At 34.1% G+C, this 21,852-nt stretch overlaps 1 protein-coding gene across 1 annotated transcript in view; it reads left to right on the plus strand.

The window, feature by feature from the left end:
- The window catches only part of JAK2 (Janus kinase 2), a 163,418-nt gene that overhangs the window by 125,770 nt on the left and 15,796 nt on the right, over positions 1-21,852 (plus strand). Inside the window, exons 7-22 of the mRNA XM_082842536.1 lie at positions 156-477; positions 1,246-1,365; positions 3,202-3,359; positions 5,429-5,540; positions 7,445-7,631; positions 8,316-8,443; positions 9,923-10,057; positions 11,177-11,264; positions 12,848-12,975; positions 14,125-14,263; positions 15,162-15,313; positions 15,462-15,612; positions 16,359-16,495; positions 18,747-18,936; positions 20,557-20,681; positions 20,853-21,025. Of these exons, the coding sequence (XP_082698662.1) occupies positions 156-477; positions 1,246-1,365; positions 3,202-3,359; positions 5,429-5,540; positions 7,445-7,631; positions 8,316-8,443; positions 9,923-10,057; positions 11,177-11,264; positions 12,848-12,975; positions 14,125-14,263; positions 15,162-15,313; positions 15,462-15,612; positions 16,359-16,495; positions 18,747-18,936; positions 20,557-20,681; positions 20,853-21,025 (2,445 nt within the window). The remainder of the gene's footprint in view (positions 1-155; positions 478-1,245; positions 1,366-3,201; positions 3,360-5,428; positions 5,541-7,444; positions 7,632-8,315; positions 8,444-9,922; positions 10,058-11,176; positions 11,265-12,847; positions 12,976-14,124; positions 14,264-15,161; positions 15,314-15,461; positions 15,613-16,358; positions 16,496-18,746; positions 18,937-20,556; positions 20,682-20,852; positions 21,026-21,852) is intronic.

Genomic DNA, 21,852 nt, shown 5'->3' on the forward strand with positions numbered 1-21,852 from the left:
AAAACCTTAAGGTTTTATACTATATGGATGGTGGCTGTGTCACTTTTTTCCATTTGACTACTGTGCTGTTTACTTATTATGGAGAAAGTTGGTGACTTCTCTTTTAATTTTGTTTTCCAATTTGTTCTGCTCTCGTGTGTGCTCTTTACCCCTAGCTACAAGACATTTTTACCAAAATGTGTTCGAGCAAAGATCCAAGACTATCATATTTTGACAAGGAAGCGAATAAGGTACAGATTTCGCAGATTTATTGAGCAATTCAGCCATTGCAAAGCCACTGCCAGAAACTTGAAACTTAAGTATCTTATAAATCTGGAAACTCTTCAGTCTGCCTTCTACACAGAGCAATTTGAAGTAAAAGAACCTGGAAGAGGTCCTTCAGGTGAGGAGATTTTTGCAACCATTATAATAACTGGAAACGGTGGAATTCAGTGGTCAAGAGGGAAACATAAAGAAAGTGAGACACTGACAGAACAGGTAATCCTCAATGATATGTTCTCATTCTTTGTTAATTTAAGTAGAATGGCAGTAGAAGCAAAGTACTTTTAGTCATTTGAAACATGGTCTTGCACTTCTCTTCTCCCATTGATACAAATGGAAGTTTTTAATAACGTGATGCCAACAAGGTCATACCCTATTGTTCTTTTCCCATTGTTCTTAAATGGCATTTTATTTAATTTTTTATGACTAAATAATTAGTAATGGTGTTCTTGTAGTTTCACTCTTGAATTCTAAGAGTGATGTTTACGGTAGTTTTGCTTCCTTTTTTCCTTTTACTATTATGAAATCATGAAATTTAATTAGTTCGAAAAGATTAATTTTCATTGATTTTATGATGTATACTTGTTAAATAATTTAGTTTTTGTTTGCATTACAAATTTTAAGTTTGTTCATATCTATGTGGTTCTTAGGATGTTATCTGATATATATACATTTTTTATCTTCATTCTTTGGTAAACTCAATTTTCTGGCAATGGTTTCTATTAATGTTGATTGGATTGAAGGGTACTATAGCACTCTTTAGATTCCTGGCACCCTTTAATGCTCTCATTTTTAAGTGAAAGCAAGATACAGTGTAGTTTTAGGGTTACATTATTGGGGGAGAGAATCCCATTTAATGCTTAATCTATTGGTATCAATATTTTTTAAAAAGAATTTGGAATGAAATCTCCTTCATAAGAGTCTTGTTTTAAAATGGCTCCATAAATTCTACCTGTTTTTAATATCAACTGCTCTTAATTACAGGATTTACAGTTATATTGTGATTTTCCTGATATTATTGATGTCAGTATTAAACAAGCAAACCAAGAAGGCTCAAATGAAAGCAGAATTGTAACTATTCATAAGCAAGATGGTAAAAGTCTAGTAAGTTTGCTTTATCATTAATAATGGTTATGTCTTACAGTTGTCAGAAATAAGTATTTCAGAATCTTAATACCAAAGTTACTTTCTTGTAGGGATGTTGATTATAGTTTTAAATAGAGCTGTAAACATAAACAACAATTTAGTAAGCTTTTTGATTACATCTATCTTTTTGTATCACTACCAACACTATCTTCCCATAGAGTATCTTGTACATTAATGTATTTTTCAGTCATTTTCATAATTAGAAAAAGCACCAGTTACCTCCTGCCTTCTCCTCCCCCACCCCCAGCCTCAGTTGTGCTAGTTCCCTGTTGTAATGCTCATTCCTCACTACAGTCAACCCTCTGTATCTGTGGGTTCCATATCCACAGATTCAACCAACCGCAGATTGAAAATATTCAGGAAAAAAAATTCCAGAAAGTTCCAAAAAGCAAAACTTGAATTTACTATGTGCAGGCAACTATTTACATAGCATTTACATTGTACTTACAACTATTCATATAGCATTTACATTATATTATGTATTATAAGTAATCTAGAGATGATTTAAAGTATATGGGAGGATGTAAGTAGGTTTTATGCAGATAATATGTCATTTTATATAAGAGACTTAAGGATCCACGGATTTTGGTATCTGTGGAGGGAGAGATAGATACAGAGGGATGGAGGAACAACTGTATAATCTTTTTTACCAATAGAGATGTACGTAATTCTGGTCATACCACCTTTTTATATAACAAAATGTAAACCAATCCCAAGTGATCCCTACCCAAACTGTGAGACATGTTTGACTCTAAAAGATTAACCCCTTCTCTTTTTTAAAATAGCTTCAGAGGGAATTCCCTGGCAGTCCATGGTTAGGACTCTGTGCTTCCACTGCAGGGGGCATGGGTTCAATACCTGGTTGGGGAACTAAGATGCCCCATGCTGCATGGCGTAGTCAAAAAAAAATAATAAAATAAAACAGAATAGCTTCAGACACCCCACTTACTTTAATTGAAAGGGAAGAAATGAATTCCTTTATACTCTGCTCTTAAATTGCTTATTTTTCTGGCTCTGTTTTCTTTCTAACTCAGATATTTCTTGTACTTGGGGCTTAAACGTCATATTAATGTTATTTGTTTATTTAACTTAAGTATCTATATGACTTACCTACCAGGCCATTTCAGGGTTTTATGACCAAAATTATAAAACTTGCAACTCACTTTCGTCAGCATGCCTTCCTTTTCTTAGGTATTAATCCTTTGTTGTACAGGTTTGCAGTTTGCCAAGTCTTTTAATATTGTTTATGGTATCTTTTATAGTACCTATTTTTATGGCCTATTTGTGTTAGCTAGATACCTTTTATAGTTCAGATACCTCACACAGTTCTCTCCTTATTATAATTTTTGATATAAGTCCATACTCTGTGTTCTCATTGTGACTAAATATTGCTGAGCCAAGCATTATATCGTGATCACATGTCCATTCTTGTACATACAACTTTTTGTTTTTCTGGGAGTTGATCATACCTTCAACTTTTTTCAGTATTTCTAATTAATACAAACTTTTATATCAGATTAGATAGATTTATAATTAAGATGACTAGCACAATTGTCTAATAGGTGTATTGGAAAATACAATAAAATTATGGGTGTAGAGTGAACTATAACTAGAAAGGCATGATAAACTCATATTTGAGAGGGCCTTAAATATCAGACACAAGAATTTGTAATTCACTTTGGGTAATTGGGAGCCTTAAAAGACATTTGAGCAATTTAGAAGAAACCAATTTAGAAGAACTATCTAACAACATGGAGTGAAAATAATTTTCTTCTTTTTCTTTTCTCCACTTAGGAAATTGAACTTATGTCATTAAGAGAAGCTTTGTCTTTTGTGTCATTAATTGATGGATATTACAGGTTAACTGCAGATGCACATCATTATCTTTGTAAAGAAATAGCACCTCCAATGGTGCTTGAAAATATACAAAGCAACTGTCATGGCCCAATTTCGTGAGTAATACAGACTTTAAAAGTAAAATTTTTTTAAAGTAAATGAGGTATTTACATAGAAGAGTTTACACAACAGAATGATATACCTAGGTTTAGGAAGTTTAGGAAAGAAATATTATCTTAATCTGACAGAAATTGTTTTTCTTTTAATGAAAGCCTATTTCCAATCAGACTACATAATAATTAGAATTATTTAGAATATAACTTACCATCTGTATCCCAATCTATAATACTAACTTGCTGTATAAGTTTGATATTTAGTTCCCTAGGTGTGTTTAATTAATTCTTCAGTGTTAATTTTTTTTAAAACCTTCCAATTTATGTTTCATTAATTTGGAAATACTGCAGAGGAGCCACAGTGCAAAATTTGATAATCATCATTATTTTTGGATAATCCATCTCCTTCTACTGAAAGCTTTGAACACAAAATGTATATGATGTCCATATTTCTAGACTAGTTCTGTGCAGTATGTTCCACAGTGATGAAAATGAAAATGTTCTATATCTGTGCTGTTTAATAATTGCTGCTAGCCACATGTGGCTATTTAGTATTTAAAATGTGGCTAGTGCAACTAAGGAACTGAATTTTTAATTTAATTTAATTTTAATAACTTTACATTTACAGTTGACCCTTAAACAACACAAGGTGTTAATCCACATATAATTTATAGTCCATCCTCTGTATCAGTGGTTCCTCTGCATCCTTGGATTCAAACAACCACAGACTGTGCAGTACTGTAGTATTTACTATTGAAAAATCTGCGAATAAGTGGACCCTCACAGTTCAAACCCACGTTGTTCAAGGGTCAACTGTAAATAGCTTCATGTGGCTACTAGCTACCGTGTTGATACACACAGTTGTAAACCTTTACTTTAACACTGATAAAGCCAACTATCATGCACAACATCTATTTACCCCAAGTCCTAGTTATATTTCAGCAAGGATGTGCTTTATGATTGGCACCAGGTCTGAAGGACTTGAGCAGAAGAAACAATCTGGGATTTTGAGCATACGTTTTTTACCTTAACCTATCCTTAACTATTTGAGAAATCATGTCCTGACTGGTATTTAAGACTGATTTGGCCTATACCTAATGTCTATTTAAGAAGTACGGTTGATATGAAAAAGTTGCACTACTTGAACATTCTATAATTTACATATTCAGTATTTTAAAAAATCCTACATCCATTCATTCATTATCCATTCATTCATTATCCATCCATCCATTCTTTCATTTATTTGTAGAACATTTACTGAGTACCTGATATGCACCAGGCACTGGTTTAGGTATGAGAAATACAGTGATAAGTGAAACAGATAACTCTTGCTTTCATGTAGATTGCACTTCTTTCAAGATGTGCAGCTTCAGTTAAACATGTAGCAAATTTTAAAAATTTGTAGTCTTTGTTGCTTGCCATGGGTCTTCTGTTAGACTTTGGTATTATATTAAATATTAAAGATGCACAAATTTTTATATTAGCAATTGCTGTGGTAGAAGAGACATGAGTGTTTTATGACATATTGTTTGTATAGTTTATGGTTTTTTTTTTGTGGTACGCGGGCCTCTCACTGTTGTGGCCTCTCCCGCTGTGGAGCACAGGCTCCGGACGCGCAGGCTCAGCGGCCATGGCTCACGGGCCCAGCCGCTCCGCGGCATGTGGGATCTTCCCGGACTGGGGCACGAACCCGTGTTCCCTTCATCGGCAGGCGGACTCTCAACCACTGCAACACCAAGGAAGCCCGAGATTATGGTTTTTAAAATACTAAATTTGAAATCAGAAGGCAGAAAATTCATATGAATGAATTGTTCTTTGTGATTTTGTATGTCTTATAATACCTTTTGTTTTTAAAGCAATATAATTGGCCCTTGAATCGGCTTGAATTTATTGCAGAATAGCTTGGTACTTTAATATTTTTCCTTGTAAGATTATTGATAAAAATATAAAGTAGAGGAGACTTCTAAAAATTCTGAGAGTTTCAGATTTGACTTTCGCCTTTTAGATGACATTTTGGTCATAATGTCATGGTTCTTGCTACATTATCATGCAAATTACTTCTTCACCTTTAGAATGGATTTTGCCATCAGTAAACTGAAGAAAACTGGTAATCAGACTGGACTCTATGTACTTCGATGCAGTCCTAAGGACTTTAATAAATATTTTCTGACTTTTGCTGTTGAGGTTAGTATGTCACACTAATTAATGGTAACATCTTTATTTAGTGCATATAATTTCCCTTTTGTAATATCTACCATATTTCCTTTTTAATACTCAGAATGATGGCTTTGGATATGATGGCTTTGGATATGATAACTAGCAATTAAGTAAACTTAATTTACCTCAGCTATTCTTCATAAACAAGATATAATTTCTAGGACTTATGTTAAAAATTATTTGTAATATCTTACTATCTTCTGGAATTTGTTTTTTTGATGTTTGGGTGTTACCAGTGTGTTAACTTTCATCAAGTCTCTTGAAGTCTCTTTTTTCACAAAAATGCATATCTTTACCAAAACATGTAGAACTAAATAAATCAGAAGTAAACTTTCCTTTTACAGATAATGGTTATAGGATTAGAGTGAAATAGGGTAATAACAAAGAAAGAGCCATTATTGCACTTTTAACTAGTGGTTTTCCAATATTAAGAATAATGATCTACAATGTATGTTTTAAATGTAAAACTGCAAGGAAATCTCACTGTTAATACAGATCATTTTGGATCTCAGCTAAGATTGTTTACTATCCAAAATTATCTAAAAAGATACTATCACTTATAAGGCAGTTTCATGGTATAAATCTTGAGAAACTTTGTAGCTGCTTACAAAATTTATCTTTTTAAAATTAGAGAATGTAAGGATTGTGTTATTAATTTTTATAAAAAGCAGTCATCTTATATTTAGCATATGTAAAGTGGAGTAATTGTCCGTAAATACAATACATAAAGTAGGTTGCTCCATGACTTTAACGTTGTAAAATACTGATAATCTATCCTAATTTCACAGTATCTTTACTGTCATATATGACAGTCTATTATATTCAATTATCATATCAAAATGCATATATTTTTTATATTTACTGTCTTTGCCCAGCATAATATGAGGGCTAAATATCAGGGAGTCTATGCTATAACCCTGCTTCAAGAAATTTATCTTTTGGAAAAACAAAAATAAAGTATACCAGAAAATACTAAATCGAGTATTGTTTATTACCCAGTATATCCAGTGTAAGCAAATATTGACAATAAGAGAAGGGATTACAATTATTAAGAAAGGTCCTTTGGAGTAGGAAGCACTTGAGACTGACTGGAGATAATGAGTCAGTTTTATAAAAATGGTTCTAAGTCGGTTGAATATGTTTATAAGAAGCAGTTCAAAAAATAGATGGTTGAGCAAGTTCATAATAGAGCACATAAGACAAACATTGAAAAACTGAAAAATATTAAAATTGCCATATTAGACATCATTAACAAATACAGTAGAGGCACAATAGGTAGTCACCTTTGCTTATGGAATGGGGTCAGAGTTAGGGAGGACTTCACAGAAAAAGTGGAAATTGAACTGAGTTTTAAGGATTGAATAAAAACTACATTGCTCAAAAGGAAAGGATGTACATTCTGTAGAGAGCACGTACAGTTATCAAGGCATGAAACGGCATGGCATTTGCTTGAAAAATTTTAGGTCACCTAGTGTAGCTAGAGCATGGGTTGTATGTTGAGAGTGGCAGGAGTTGAGGTTGGGGATGGAGGCAGAAGCCAGCTTATGGAAGGCCTTATATGCTAAAATAGTTTTAGACTTTATTCTGTAAATGGTGGAATGCTGTTAAGGATAGTATTATTATTGTTTATTGTTATTGCTTTCTTCCTTGCCTTTCAATAAAATAACCTTTAAGCCATTTCTGTAGGCTAGGCAGTTGTAATTAGATGCCTTTTTGAGGAACCAAACACCTCTCTCACCTTATGCTGGTATTCATGGTTCAAATGTCTAAATGTTCTTTTGGTTGTTTTGTGATATCATTTTTGTCACAGTAATCACTATTATGTCTGTTGTGATTTTTCCTTCCCTCTCTTTATAATTAAACTTACATAGAGAGAAAACGTCATTGAATATAAGCACTGTTTGATTACAAAAAATGAGAATGGAGAATACAACCTCACTGGTACTAAGAAGAACTTCAGTAATCTTAAAGATCTTTTGAATTGCTATCAGATGGAAACTGTTCGCTCAGACAGTATAATTTTCCAGTTTACTAAATGCTGCCCCCCAAAGCCAAAAGGTAAAATAGATTTCTAGTTATTTTTAAAATATTGGCCATGGATGGTGTATATGGTGGGAGCTATTTTCAGCATGTTGATTTCAAAAGAAATAGGAAAGAAGAAGCTCCAAAAACAAATTAATTTTTTCCTGATATGTTGTATAGGCATCCTCTAATAGAATTGTTCAGTTTGGTTTGTGTTTTCTAGAAGTGACTTAAAGTTTTGTAATTCTAAAATGTACTTAAAAAAAATAATTTCATGGTATCAATAAGTCACTTATTTATTGAACTGAAAGACCTCAGTACCAAATTCTCATATGTTATTCTAAGTAAAAACTTTCAGATTCTTTTAGAATTTTAATTTCTTTTAAATTATCTTTTAAAATAAAAATAGTAAGGTTGGAAATCCTTTAAAGTAACAGGCATATTAAAATTATTATTAAAATTCCTGAAAAATTATACTAGTTAAGGAAGGGATTATAATTTTGAATATATAAAATAACTGGTTAGAGTACATCAAAGTTCAATGAATAAACTCCTAAAATAATTTTCTATGAAAAAAAATGAACAATAAGAGGCTGTTAAGCATTTCTTTTATATAGAACACATTTTATTTTATCCCTTTGGAGCAATTTATATCCTCAGTGTGTTTTGATTTTATATATATATATTCTTTTCATTCATTCTGTCCTTTTTTTTAAACAGATAAATCAAACCTTCTAGTCTTCAGAACCAATGGTATTTCTGATGTACCAACCTCACCAACATTACAGAGGCATAATAATGTGAACCAAATGGTGTTCCACAAAATCAGAAATGAAGATTTGATATTTGTAAGTCATTAGATGCTGATTATTGTCTTTTTGTCTTTTTAAAACAACAACTGTTTTCTTCATTTTCTAACCCACATTACATTCATATGACATTTGGAACTCTTTTATTATAACCTATGTTATAAAAATTTTATAGCAGTTCACATATTTTTATTTCTTGTGAAAAGGTGATACCGAACTTAAGTTAATTATTTTAAGAATGGAATTGTATTCTCTTTTCAGGAATTAAAAAATTTTTTAATAAATTAAAAGTCTTCCTCTAAAAAAGTATCTTAATTCTCAAGTTCTCAAGAAAGTAAGGGAAGTTCAAAGAAGATACTGAAAACAAAGTAGTACATAAGAGCTGATGTTTGGCCACAGAACATTTTGGGGGATCAGGATTACCAGGACCCTCACGTAAATACATCCTCAGTGAAAAATAATTGGATTGTGAAAAATTCACCTGCTAGCAAAAAGAGAAGAGTGTTGTATGTTTTAGTTGAGCTCTTAGTTATGAAAAAGTCTGTCCTGAGAATTTGTAATTATAAACTTTTGAGTTTGGGTTTCTTTATATCACCTGCATGGTTTGAGAAACCCTAAGCCAATAAATTAAATTAACAAGTAGTATTCCCCGAGTAACACCCTGTGGTGGTTGGCAGAGCAAATATAAAATCTTTTTGGAAGAATATACTCTTAATCTAGGCCACCGAAGATTCCCAGTTAAAATGACTCCAAACATGAGCTTTTAATTGAAAATTTTAAAACATACAGAGAAATAATCCCAGATTAAGCAAGAGTCAGAAGACTGACAAATATCAAATTATACTTCAAGAGCTTCATATAACAGACTTTTCAGATAGAGATTATAAAATACATATATATATGTGTGTGTGTGTGTGTGTGTGTGTGTGTGTATATGTATGTTTAAAAATAAAAAAGGAGTTGAAAACATGGGAAAAACCAAGACATCAAAACAGCCCAAAAAGATTTGGTGTGGGGGGAAGTATAGAAATGAAAAATACACTCATTGACATTAAAAAAATGAACAAATTAAAAAGCAGTTACTCATAGCTGAAGAGAAAACTAGTGAATTGAAAGTTAGATCTGAAAATTATTCAAAGGCAGCAGAGAGGGAGAAAGAAATGGAAGTTATGAAACAGAACTTAAGGGACATGGAGAGTAGAATGAGCAAAACCAACTAATGTCTGAGTTCCTTAAGGAGACAATAGATAGAATTATCCAGAATTATAAAGATATGAATCCTTATGTGAGTAACAAGAAGCAGAGAGTTGCCAGGTAACCTGACTAACGTTACAAAACTAATAATAATAGATTGCAGGCAGCCCTGCTTCAGAGTACAGTCTTTCAACAATTATTCTGTAAAGATATGCAAGAAGTACTAGTGGATTTTTTAAGACTGTTTGTCATTGAACATATTTCCTTATTCCCACTTCTTTCTCCATCTTTATTCATTCTTTCTTTCCATTTTTTCTGTTAAAGCATGAAAGCCTTGGCCAAGGAACTTTTACCAAAATTTTTAAAGGTGTAAGAAGAGAAGTAGGAGACTATGGTCAACTGCATGAAACAGAAGTTCTTTTAAAAGTTCTGGATAAAGCACATAGAAACTATTCAGAGGTTTGTATATTCCTTTTGTAGTTCATATAGTTTATGATATTTAAAGATATGCTCTCATATGTACACAACACATTCATGTATGCAGCTTTTCAAAATTGTAATTTTTATGAGTATATATGTCAAGAACCTTTCTGAGGATGTATTCTGGTGGGTCTAAAAAAATATGGAATTTTTTCATAATAACTAATTTCCAAACTAAATATTAAGCATTGTGTTATGTGTATTATTACATCTTTGTATATACTAAAGCAGTGGCTTTTAAATTTGGCTCCCCAGAGCTTCATGGGTTCCACAGGTTTCCTCTATAATTTCGCCTACTTAAAAAAAGTTTGAAAGGCAGTGTACGTGAGGAGCACTCTAGGTGAAATGTTGTTACCTCTGGGCATCATCCAAAGATGCTAGCCAGCAGAAACCCAGCTGCCAGTTGCCAAAGTCCTTAGTATAGTAAGATATCACCAAACATGATGTAACAAACATTTATGATACTTAAAATGTCTTAAAGGATGTTAGTAGAAGATAATGTGAAACATAGAAGCCGAAGAGTTGTTCTAATCCAGAACACCACAGTGTTGGTGATTGTGATCTTCAACAGCCATACCCAGAAGTTCAAGGCATAGTTTAGTTGAGTTAGAGTGATGTTAATACCATGCCAGTTTCCTGACATAGTTGTTACACTATTTTATCTGCACAGCGATCATTCTTAATTTTTTAGGAAGTGTTACTTGAAGCTCCCATCCATTTACTGCAGTCCCACGTCACTGTCTTTGGTGTCTGTCTCTGTTCGTACCTCTGTTCTCTATTCTAGGTGCTATGGGTCTAAGCCTGTTAATCTTGCATCATTCATGTTGCTCTGTACCAACCACTATTGTTCTTTCACATTGCTGTGTGCTTGAACCAAGCTTACTCAAGGTTTTCCTGAGAATGAATTCTAACATCAAGGTTGATGGCAGTTGTAACTCCATCTGAAGGGACTAAAGCACATTGTAACCTTATCTATAGTCCTGCTAATAGGAGAAAGTGCATTTCTCTTATGGCAGAGAGAATCTTTCTGAACTATGAATGCTTTTAGACACAAAAAATAATTCTTTTGCATCTTCTGTATATTTTTCTTTTCCTTAGTCTTTCTTTGAAGCAGCAAGCATGATGAGCCAGCTTTCTCACAAACATCTGGTTTTAAATTATGGAGTATGTGTCTGTGGGGAGGAGAGTAAGTAAAACGACTGGCTTCCTTATGTTAATGTTATGCCTTTCTCAGAACATCCATTTTTATTTATATAGAAAATTCAATTTCAGGATAATAGATATCAATATAAACTATAACAGGAATTAAATATTGTTGAAACCAAAAACACTGTGGAACTGTTCAGTTATATCTTCTTATAAAGGAAACCAATGAATGAAATTAAAATACAGTAAACAGTTTAATATGGCTTATGTTAAAATGCCAGAACAGTACAGTATTATAGTAAACAAAAGCAACCTTTTCTGTTAACCATAGCAATACAGATTATGGCTGGTTCAACATAACATTGTCATAACTGGCCATTTCAGTACAGATCTCTTTGAAATTATTAAGACAAAGCATATAAATGTTAGATTGAATTGTAATGGAACTGACTGAAATGATTGGATGTTGATATAGATATAATTTATGGCTAAATTTAAACTGTTCATAAAAACCCTCAAAAGTTTACATTCAGAAATTACTTATGTAATTAATTTCCCATTTTCCATTAGTAATGTGATTAAATATGCATCCATACTTATATAACATTTTTTCATGTTTTTGAAAATTGATAGTCTTTTCAGAGGCAGTGGTTTTCAAATCTGTTCTGTAGAGGTATCTCAGGGGACTGATGAAATGGGAGTAAATCTAAATGCAGAGTGGAGAGTTCTGCCTCTCACCGCCAACTAAAGTGGTTCTGTATTTCTCTTTTTTATTTATTGATGTTTCCCATAAATTTTCATCTAGGGGAAAAAAAGAATATACTTCTTTACAAAGTTTGAAAACAATGTTTTATAGCAAATAATCCCAGATCTTACATTTGCTTTTATACTTATTTCATTGATTCTGTGATACATTTTTTTCACATTAAAAATATCTGAAATTAGGAAGTGTGATATAATTGATGGCATTTCATAATTTAATTGGCAATTTTTAAAATTTTATGACACATAATAATGGGACATATGACAGTCAGTGGTATCTGTGAAATATAGTAGGTCTTACATGCCACATAAAAAAGTTTTACTAAGCTCTTGCTCATTGTAACTCTTAGATCTTTTTTTTGACACTTGCCCTGATGTAAATTTCCCTGCAGTCAGTTCTTTATTATTGACATGTTGACTGTTCTCCAAATTAACTATAGGCATAAAAACTTTCATAACATTTGTTTTAGTTACCCAGCAAGGTCCAAAGGTAGTTTTGTCACCAAAAGTTGTTGTATATCATATGAAAACTAATTTTAATATTAGATGAAGCGGAATCACAATTTGGGATTCAATCTACATACATCTACATATTATTATACATAATGTACAATTATATATAATATTGTGTTTATATGTAATTGTTTAGACTTTACCTCTTTCTGTTGTGAATAAACTAAAACCCCAATATACATTTTATATAGCTGTTAACCTTTCTTTAAATTAGTGAATTTTACGTAGTTTAATCTCTTTACCTGTATCATCACATATAACTATAAATATAATTATAAAAGTTTAAAATTATATATATTTTACTGTACTGTACGTGAGCCTTATTATTATCATTATATTTTAATGCAGATATTCTGGTTCAGGAGTTTGTAAAATTTGGATCACTAGATATATATCTGAAAAAGAATAAAAATTCTATAAATATATTATGGAAACTTGAAGTGGCTAAACAGCTGGCATGGGCCATGCATTTTCTAGTAAGTAATTATTATATTCTTTTGTCAACTTACTGTTTTAGATTATGAAGCAATGTGAAAGGATCTTGACGTGGGACCAAGAAATAAATCTGTAAATGGATGCTGAGTCAGTTAAAATAATCTGTGTTAGTTGATGAAAGGGATTATTTTAGGCGTATATTTATGTGAAATCAATTTTGAAAGAAATAGTTTTGTCATCCCATCAATCTCTTAGAACTGCTGATAGACAGTCTGTAGTTTGTGTATCTTGGCTTCAGAGAATTTAACGAAAAATTATCAAAAAAATGTTGTGCTAACTATGAATAGCAAAAAATCCCTGCAGAAAATCCCTTGTTATGGTATTTGTGGGTAATTGGACATTATGTCCATTGAGAAAGCAGTTTTGCCAGAGAAGCAGAACACCAGAGGGCCAGCTAGTGATCAGATCCTTAAGAATGCACCTACTGAACAGAAACAGTATTTCTTGCTGTTAACTACCACCTACAAATATATACTATTTAAAATCTCAGCTTAATAAAGTGAACTGGCATTAAGTAGTTTTAAAAAGTATTCGTGGGACTTCCCTGGTGGCGCAGTGGTTGAGAACCTGCCTGCCAATGCAGGGAACATGGGTTCGATCCCTGGTCCAGGAAGATCCCACATGCCCCGCGGAGCAGCTAAGCCCATGCCACACAACTACTGAGCCTGCGCTCTAGAGCCCGCGAGCCACAACTACTGAGCCCATGTGCCACAACTACTGAAACCTGTGCACCTAGAGCCTGTGCTCTGCAACAAGAGAAGCCACCGCAATGAGAAGCCCACTCACTGCAATGAAGAGTAGCCCCCGCTCGCCGCAACTAGAGAAAAGCCTGCACGCAGCAACGAAGACCCAACGCAGCCAAAAATAAATAATAAATAAATAAATAATTTTTTTTTAAGTAGTTGTTTCTTCGTGGGTATAGAGCATTGTTTCACTTAAAATGTAAAACACAAAGTATGGTGATGCCATAAAATTTCGTTTTATTTTCTCAAAGTGCGCCTCCAATTAATGTTTATTAGTACTGTTTTCTTATTTTTACTTTTTAAATCCATTTTGGGGTCTTGGACATATTAAGTGCTCAAATTATTTGTGGATTAATATTTGAATGTATATGCATTTAACTTTAATAGGAAGAAAAAACCCTTATTCATGGGAATGTGTGCACCAAAAATATTCTTCTTATCAGAGAAGAAGACAGGAAGACAGGAAATCCTCCTTTCATCAAACTTAGTGATCCTGGCATTAGTATTACAGTTTTGCCAAAGGACAGTAAGTTCTACAAGGATCGAATTTAACTTTATTAAGCTTTGCTTAGAAAGAGGCATAAAGATCAGGCTGTTAATTTTTCTCAAATTCTATTTTATTGACATGTTCTTGATTAATAATAAAATTTAGTTACCATTTTTAGCAATCTAAATTAAGTTATAGTTACATCCTAGTCTCTGTTTCTCCTTTCTTATAAGCATGTTTCTATGTACTGTAAGATGATTTTTTTAAAACAGTGTTAATCCCTAATTATATATGGAATATTGGATTTTATCCAGTTTTATTGTGAAATTTTTAAATATCATTCTTTGAGCCACAAGTAAATTCTTCTAAATTTTTCTTCCCTTTAGTCGTTAAATAAAAATTTGAGAAGATATATTATCAAGTTTGAATTTTTTATTTAGTTTAATTATTCAGCTAATTATGACTTCTTAAAACTTTTGTGTTGATAACCTTCTCCTTAACACAATTAATTAAAGTAAAAAATTCAGTCAGATAACTGAGAGGCATTTTTTTGATCCAAATAGTGTTGTAATTGTATTTCATTACATTAGCTAATTTCTCTAATTGAATGTCTAAACTTAGAATCCAAATTTATCAACTTTTGTACACTGATGGCATGGTTTCCTATTTCAGCCAGTAGTACTTAAACTTGGTGCCTTTATATGAAGTGAAGACAGAGACTGTAGGGCAGAAAATGTTATAGGATCTTAGTTAGATCTGATACTCAGGGGGACTTTACCCTTTGGAATGGGATGTGAAGAAAGAGAATATATATTCATATGGTGAAGGAGAAAGGACTCTGTACTCTCTTAATTATACAGCAAAAATTATTAACATATATAAGAATTGTTTAATTGTGGGAACTCTTTAACCATACTTTGTTCCTATCATTTGAAAGTTCTGCAGGAGAGAATACCATGGGTACCACCTGAATGCATTGAAAATCCTAAAAATCTAAATTTGGCAACAGACAAATGGAGTTTTGGTACCACTTTGTGGGAAATCTGCAGTGGAGGAGATAAGCCCCTGAGTGCTTTGGATTCTCAAAGAGTAAGTTCATGTAAACGGTGAAGTTGGAATTACCTTGTGATCCCTGATATTTTTTGCACATGATTTGATATTCTTTAGCCCATTTTATGTAAAAAAGGTTGATACGGCATTTATAATTTATTATCAACATGTGGTTCTTTAATTATAGAAACTACAGTTTTATGAAAATAGGCACCAGCTTCCTGCACCAAAATGGACAGAATTAGCAAATCTTATTAATAATTGTATGGATTACGAACCAGATTTTAGACCTTCTTTCAGAGCCATCATACGAGATCTTAATAGTTTGTTTACTCCAGGTACGTATTGATGGAGCAATCTTAATGAGTCTCCAGCTATCTTTCTATCTTTGTTGTATTTAATAAATCCTTACTAATTTTGTAATCCCCTCTGGAAAGTTCCCTGATATCTTTTTGACCCTCTTAATTTCTTACGTTCATTTGACTTCCTACTTTATACATTTTCTGGTCTCACTGATTGTGAAGTATTTCCATTTTTAAAAAAGGCTTTTTCCCTTTTAATAACCTCATTTTAGTTTGCCAGTTAATGAGTAGTAAACTATAGAAGTTTATTTGACTTATTTGACTTTTTAAAAACAATCTTTGTTTTTTTTAACTAGTTCTCATATATTCTGTTATTAATTTTGTAAACATGAAGTAGATTTGTTTTTGTTTGTCCTCTCCTCCTTTAAAATACACAGCTAAATATACATGTGTCTGACCTATAAGTATTTCCTGTTCCAATATTATTTGCTCTTCTCACCACAAAAATCGGCATATAATCTTACTTTATAACTATTAAAACTACCTATTTTGGAAAGTATTCATTTATCCTTTGCAAAAATCTTTACTGAAAACATGTTAGATTATGGGTTATAATTCAAGGCTTCCATTAACATAATCAAAACTATTAGAGTTGCCCTGTATTGATTTGTATTTAGTATTTCTAACTCATTCTGATTATTTTGGTCAGCTTGAATATGTATTATTTTAACCTAGAGAATGGATTTGCCAGGTTATGGTAGAAATATTCTTTATTTCTCCAGATTACGAACTATTAACAGAAAATGACATGTTACCTAATATGAGAATAGGTGCCCTAGGGTTTTCTGGTGCTTTTGAAGACCGAGACCCTACACAATTTGAAGAGAGACACTTGAAATTTCTACAGCAACTTGGCAAGGTAAGATGTCAGAAGATTTTTAAATAGTTGAAATATAATCGTAAAACATTTTATTTAGGGAAAAAAAGGCTTAAGAGATTCTCTAAAGTTCACTTTCCACAAAATTTTAAAGACTGTTTGTATAAGCAACAAGGATCTACTCTATACCACAGGGAACTCTGCTCAATATTATGTAACAACCTAAATGGGAAAATAATTTGAAAAAGAACAGATACATGTATATGTATAACTGAATCACTTTACTCTACACCTGAAACTAACAAACATTGTTAATCAACTATACTCCAATATAAAATAAAAAGTTAAAACAAAGTGTTTGTAGAAAAAAGGTTTAGTTGTCAGATGTTGAAGAAATGCTGTGTTAAATAAACAGCTGTCTTTACTGAAGAACTTCTCAGAACCTTTAACATGTACTGTGCATTGAACATTTTCAAGAGATGGATAAATTAGGCAGTATTTTCCCCAATTAATTTGACCATGAGACTCTTGGTAGAGGGCGCTTTGGTTATGAGATACAGAAAGGAACAATTAATTAAGCCTCTCCACCGATGTCCTTTTTCAGTCATCTCAGAGAGAAATAATTAATCTGCTTGTTCAGAGTCTAGATGTTGACTGGACCATGTTTACTAGCAGACAGTCTCTCCCTGTTGAAAGGTCACACAGTCATGCATAGCCTACATATTTTAAGTAAGACCAAGAAAACCTTAGTTCTTAGCAGGTCCAATCATAGTGGTAAAGCCCTCTTTCTTCCTCTAAGCTTGCTAGTATAGGGCTCTGTACCATGTAGCTTTATGAACTGGATTTTGGCTTGGATGTATTATGAAGGCCTCACTTAGGTATTGAATCTAAACTAAATGTTCTGATCCAGCTTTACCAGAGCTAAACATTGGGTGTTATATTATGTATTGGCTTAGTTATATTAATACTTTGCTGTCATTCCTGGTTTGTAAAATAGTCTCGGGAATGTTTCAAAGTATGTAGCAATGACAAAAAAAAAAGTATGTATTTGGGTGTATTAGTTATCTATTGCTGTGCAACAGATCACCCTAAAACGTAACAGCTGAAAACAAAAAAGCATTTATTATCACACAGGTTAGGCGAGTCAGGAATCTGGGAGTAACTTAGCTGGGTGCTTATAGCTCAAGGTCTCTCACTAGACTGTAATCAAGGTGTCAGCCAGGTCTTGCAGTCTTCTCTGAAGGCTTGACTAGGGGAAGGCTTACTTCCAAGCTTACCACATGGCTATTGACAAGGCCTCAGAATATCTGCTTCCAAGCTCACTTACACGGGCCTCTCCACAGGCTGCCTCACAACACGGGAGCTGAGAGCAAATACCCAAGATCGAAGCCATTGTGTTTTCATATCCTAATCTCAGGAGTGGCATCTTATCACTCCTGCCATATTCTGTTCATTAAAAATGAGTTAATAAATCCAGCCTACACTCAAGGGGAGGGGATTTTAAAAGAGCTTGAATGTCAGAATGTAGAGAACATTGGGAGATAATCACAGAAGCTGCCAACCACACAGGCTGACCTTGGCTTAAACAGCAGACATTTATTTCTCATAATTCTAGAGGCTGAAAAGTCTAAGATCAAGGTTCCGGTAGGATTCAGTTTCTGATGAGGGCTCTTTTCTTGGCTTGCACATGACCACCTTCTCACTGTGTCCTTATATGGCAGAGAGAACTGGTGTCTCTTCCTCTTCTTATAAAGGCACCAGCCCTACTGGATGAAGGACTCACCCTTGTGACCTTATTTAATCTTTATCACCTCTTCACAGGCCTTATCTCCAAATACACTCACATTCAGGGTTAGGGCTTTATCATATGAATTGGGGGGGGATGGGCATGGACATTCAGTCTGTAACATACCCTTATTCCATATAGCTCACTGACAGTGACATCAAAGGCTATATTGTGAAGAAGAAAAGTTCTTTCTGGAAGTTAGTGATAGAAATTTAGGAATTCCCTGGCATGTCCCTTGGCTTATCTTAAAAATTAATGTTAATGATTTGTTTAAATGCTTTTTTGAAGTTTTTATATTTCAGCCTGTAATTCCTTTTGAAGAAATTAAATATTTAAGTTTACTACTCACCTATTGAAATATTATCTCCTTTTCTTGTTCTGAAAGTTGTTTAATGTGAGTTTCGAGATACATCTTCTAGCTGCTGAAAATTGCCTGTATAATCAGAATTTATTAGTACTTTTTCTAGAAAACTTGCGATTTCTATCTTAATGTGATGTATTATTTAGGGTAATTTTGGCAGTGTGGAGATGTGCCGGTATGACCCTCTACAAGACAACACTGGAGAGGTGGTGGCTGTGAAGAAGCTCCAGCACAGTACTGAAGAGCACCTCAGAGACTTTGAAAGGGAAATTGAAATCCTTAAATCCTTGCAACATGACAACATTGTAAAGTACAAGGGAGTGTGCTACAGTGCTGGTATGTTGCCCATTGATACCTTTTTTGAACTCAGGGTATGTCTTTGACATCCTGGGTAATATTGTAGAAACTTATAATGCCTCCAGATCTGGACTTAAAATATTCCAGTACCCAGAGAAAGAAGCATTCTGTATGACTGGAGATTGTACTTGGTGTTAGGAAGTCCTTGACTACTTGATTGATCATTCTCTTCACTGAGGATGGTGGTTACCATTCTTGCTTAAACTTACCAAGGGAATGTCATTTTTAAAGAAAGAAATTTTCTGTGAAAATATTACTTTTTAAATTAGATGCTTTTTATTCAGTATAGATGAAGAGAAAGGAAGTTTTCTCATCAGCTTATTTTGGTTTGCATAATGGGTTACAGAAGATTAAAACATAACTATTTTTAAAACTTCTATTCAAATCTTTTTGATTCAAAAAGTCATTGTTCTTGGGCTTCCCTGGTGGCGCAGTGGTTGAGAGTCCGCCTGCCGAGGCAAGGGACACGGGTTCGTGCCCCGGTCCGGGAAGATCCCACACGCCGCGGAGCGGCTGGGCCCGTGAGCCATGGCCGCTGAGCCTGCACGTCCAGAGCATGTGCTCCGCAATGGGAGAGGCCACAACAGCGAGAGGCCCGTGTACTGCAAAAAAAAAAAAAAAAGTCATTGTTCTTAACTACTACATCACCTTTAATTTTATAATCAGGTTTTGTCATCTTAGACTCAGATTTTTTTTTATTAATAACTCCAGGACTTCCCTGATGGCACAGTGGTTGAGAATCCACCTGCCAGTGCAGGGGACGTGGGTTCGATACCTGGTCCAGGATGATCCCACATGCTGCGGAGCACCTAAACCCGTTTACCACAACTACTGAGCCTGTGCTTTAGAGTCCGTGAGCCACAACCACTGAGCCCACACACCACAACTACTGAAGCCTGCACACCTAAAGCCCGTGCTCCACAACAAGAGAAGCCACCGCAGTGAGAAGCCCATGCACTGCAACGAAGAGTAGCCCCCGCTCGCTGCAACTAGAGAAAGCTCCTATGCAGCAATGAAGACCCAACGCAGCCAAAAAAAACCTCCAGTCATGCTTTATTACTATTATTATTTTTTTTTTAGGTTGCACTGGGTGTTAGTTGCGGCTCCAGGGCTCCTTAGTTGTGGCACACAGGCTCCTTAGTTGTGGCATGCTAACTCTTAGTTGCAGCATGCATATGGGATCTAGTTCCCTGACCAGGGATCAAACCCGGGCCCCCTGCATTGGGAGTGTGGAATCTTATCCAGTGCACCACAAGGGAAGTCTCTTAGACTCAGATTTTATATATCTTTTAAATCTTTTTTTTTTTTTTTTTTTTTGCGGTACGCAGGCCTCCCACTGTTGTGGCCTCTCCTGTTGCGGAGCACAGGCTCCGGACGCATAGGCTCAGCGGCCATGGCTCACGGGCCCAGCCGCTCCACGGCATGTGGGATCTTCCCGGACCGGGGCACGAACCCGTGTCCCCTGCATCAGCAGGCGGACTCTCAACCACTGCGCCACCAGGGAAGCCCTTTAAGTCATTTTTATATGGTTGTTTTCTAATAGTTCATCAGTAAAGTATAGCAGAGTAAAACGTTATGTTCTCATTTGTGTGTTAATAGGCCGGCGTAATCTAAGATTAATTATGGAATATTTACCATATGGAAGTTTACGAGACTATCTCCAAAAACATAAAGAACGGATAGATCATAAAAAACTTCTTCAGTACACATCTCAGATATGCAAGGTACCTAATACCCTGGCTGTTTGTTGTAGATGAAGAGAATATGTTGAAGTAATTATTAAGAAATCCTCTAAGGTTTTTCTTAGATAATTAAGGGAGTAGAAAGATACAAGACTATTTAAATTGTTTATGTTTATAAAGCTAGCTGAAAGAAAAATGTTATTTTATTCATAGGGTATGGAGTATCTTGGTACAAAAAGGTATATCCACAGGGATCTGGCAACGAGGAATATATTGGTGGAGAATGAAAACAGAGTTAAAATAGGAGATTTTGGCTTAACCAAAGTGTTGCCACAAGGCAAAGAATACTACAAAGTGAAAGAACCTGGTGAAAGTCCCATATTCTGGTGAGTATATTTCAGTGCAGTAAAATGAAGTTTTGGAGCACAAACTTCAAACTTTATTTTTACTATTAATAGTTTGTCATTTATATATTTATAGTAATAATCAATGAAGTTATTTCCTATGTTTTCCTCTGGGAAATTTATGGTTTTAGGTCATACATTCAAGTCTTTAATCTATTTTGAGTTAATTTTTGTATGTGGTATAAAATAGTGGTCTAATTTCATTCTTTTGCACATGTCTGTCCAGTTTTCCCAACACCCTTTATTGAAGAGACTGTCCTTTCTCCATTGTATGTTCTTTGTTCCTTTATTATAATTTAATTGTCCATATATATATGGGTTTATTTCTGGGCTCTCAATTCTGTTTGGTTGATCTGGGTGCCTGTTTTTATGCCAGTACCAACCTGTTTTGATCACTGTGGCTTTGTAGCATATCTCGAAATCAGGGAGCGTGCTACCTCCAGCTTTGTTCTTCTTTCTCAAGGTTGTTCCCTTTCTCAAGGGATCTTTTGTGGTTTCGTACAAATTCTAGAATTTGTTCTAGTTCTGTGAAATATGTCATTGGAATTTTGATAAGAATTGCATTAAATCTGTAGATTGCTTTGGGTAGTATGGACATTTTAACTATTAATTCTTCCAATCCATGAGCATGGACTGTCTTCCCATTTAATTGTGCCTTCTTTGATTTCTTTTATCAGTGTCTTAAACAGTTTTCACTGTACAGGTCATTCACCTCCTTGGTTGAATTTATTCCTAGATATTTTATTCTTTTTGATACAGTGGTAAATGGGATTGCTTTAATTTCTCTTTCTGTTAGTTTGCTATTAGTG

This window comes from Leucopleurus acutus, assembly GCF_964270905.1.
Source record: "Leucopleurus acutus genome assembly, chromosome: 7".
Taxonomy (NCBI): Eukaryota; Metazoa; Chordata; class Mammalia; order Artiodactyla; family Delphinidae; genus Leucopleurus; species Leucopleurus acutus.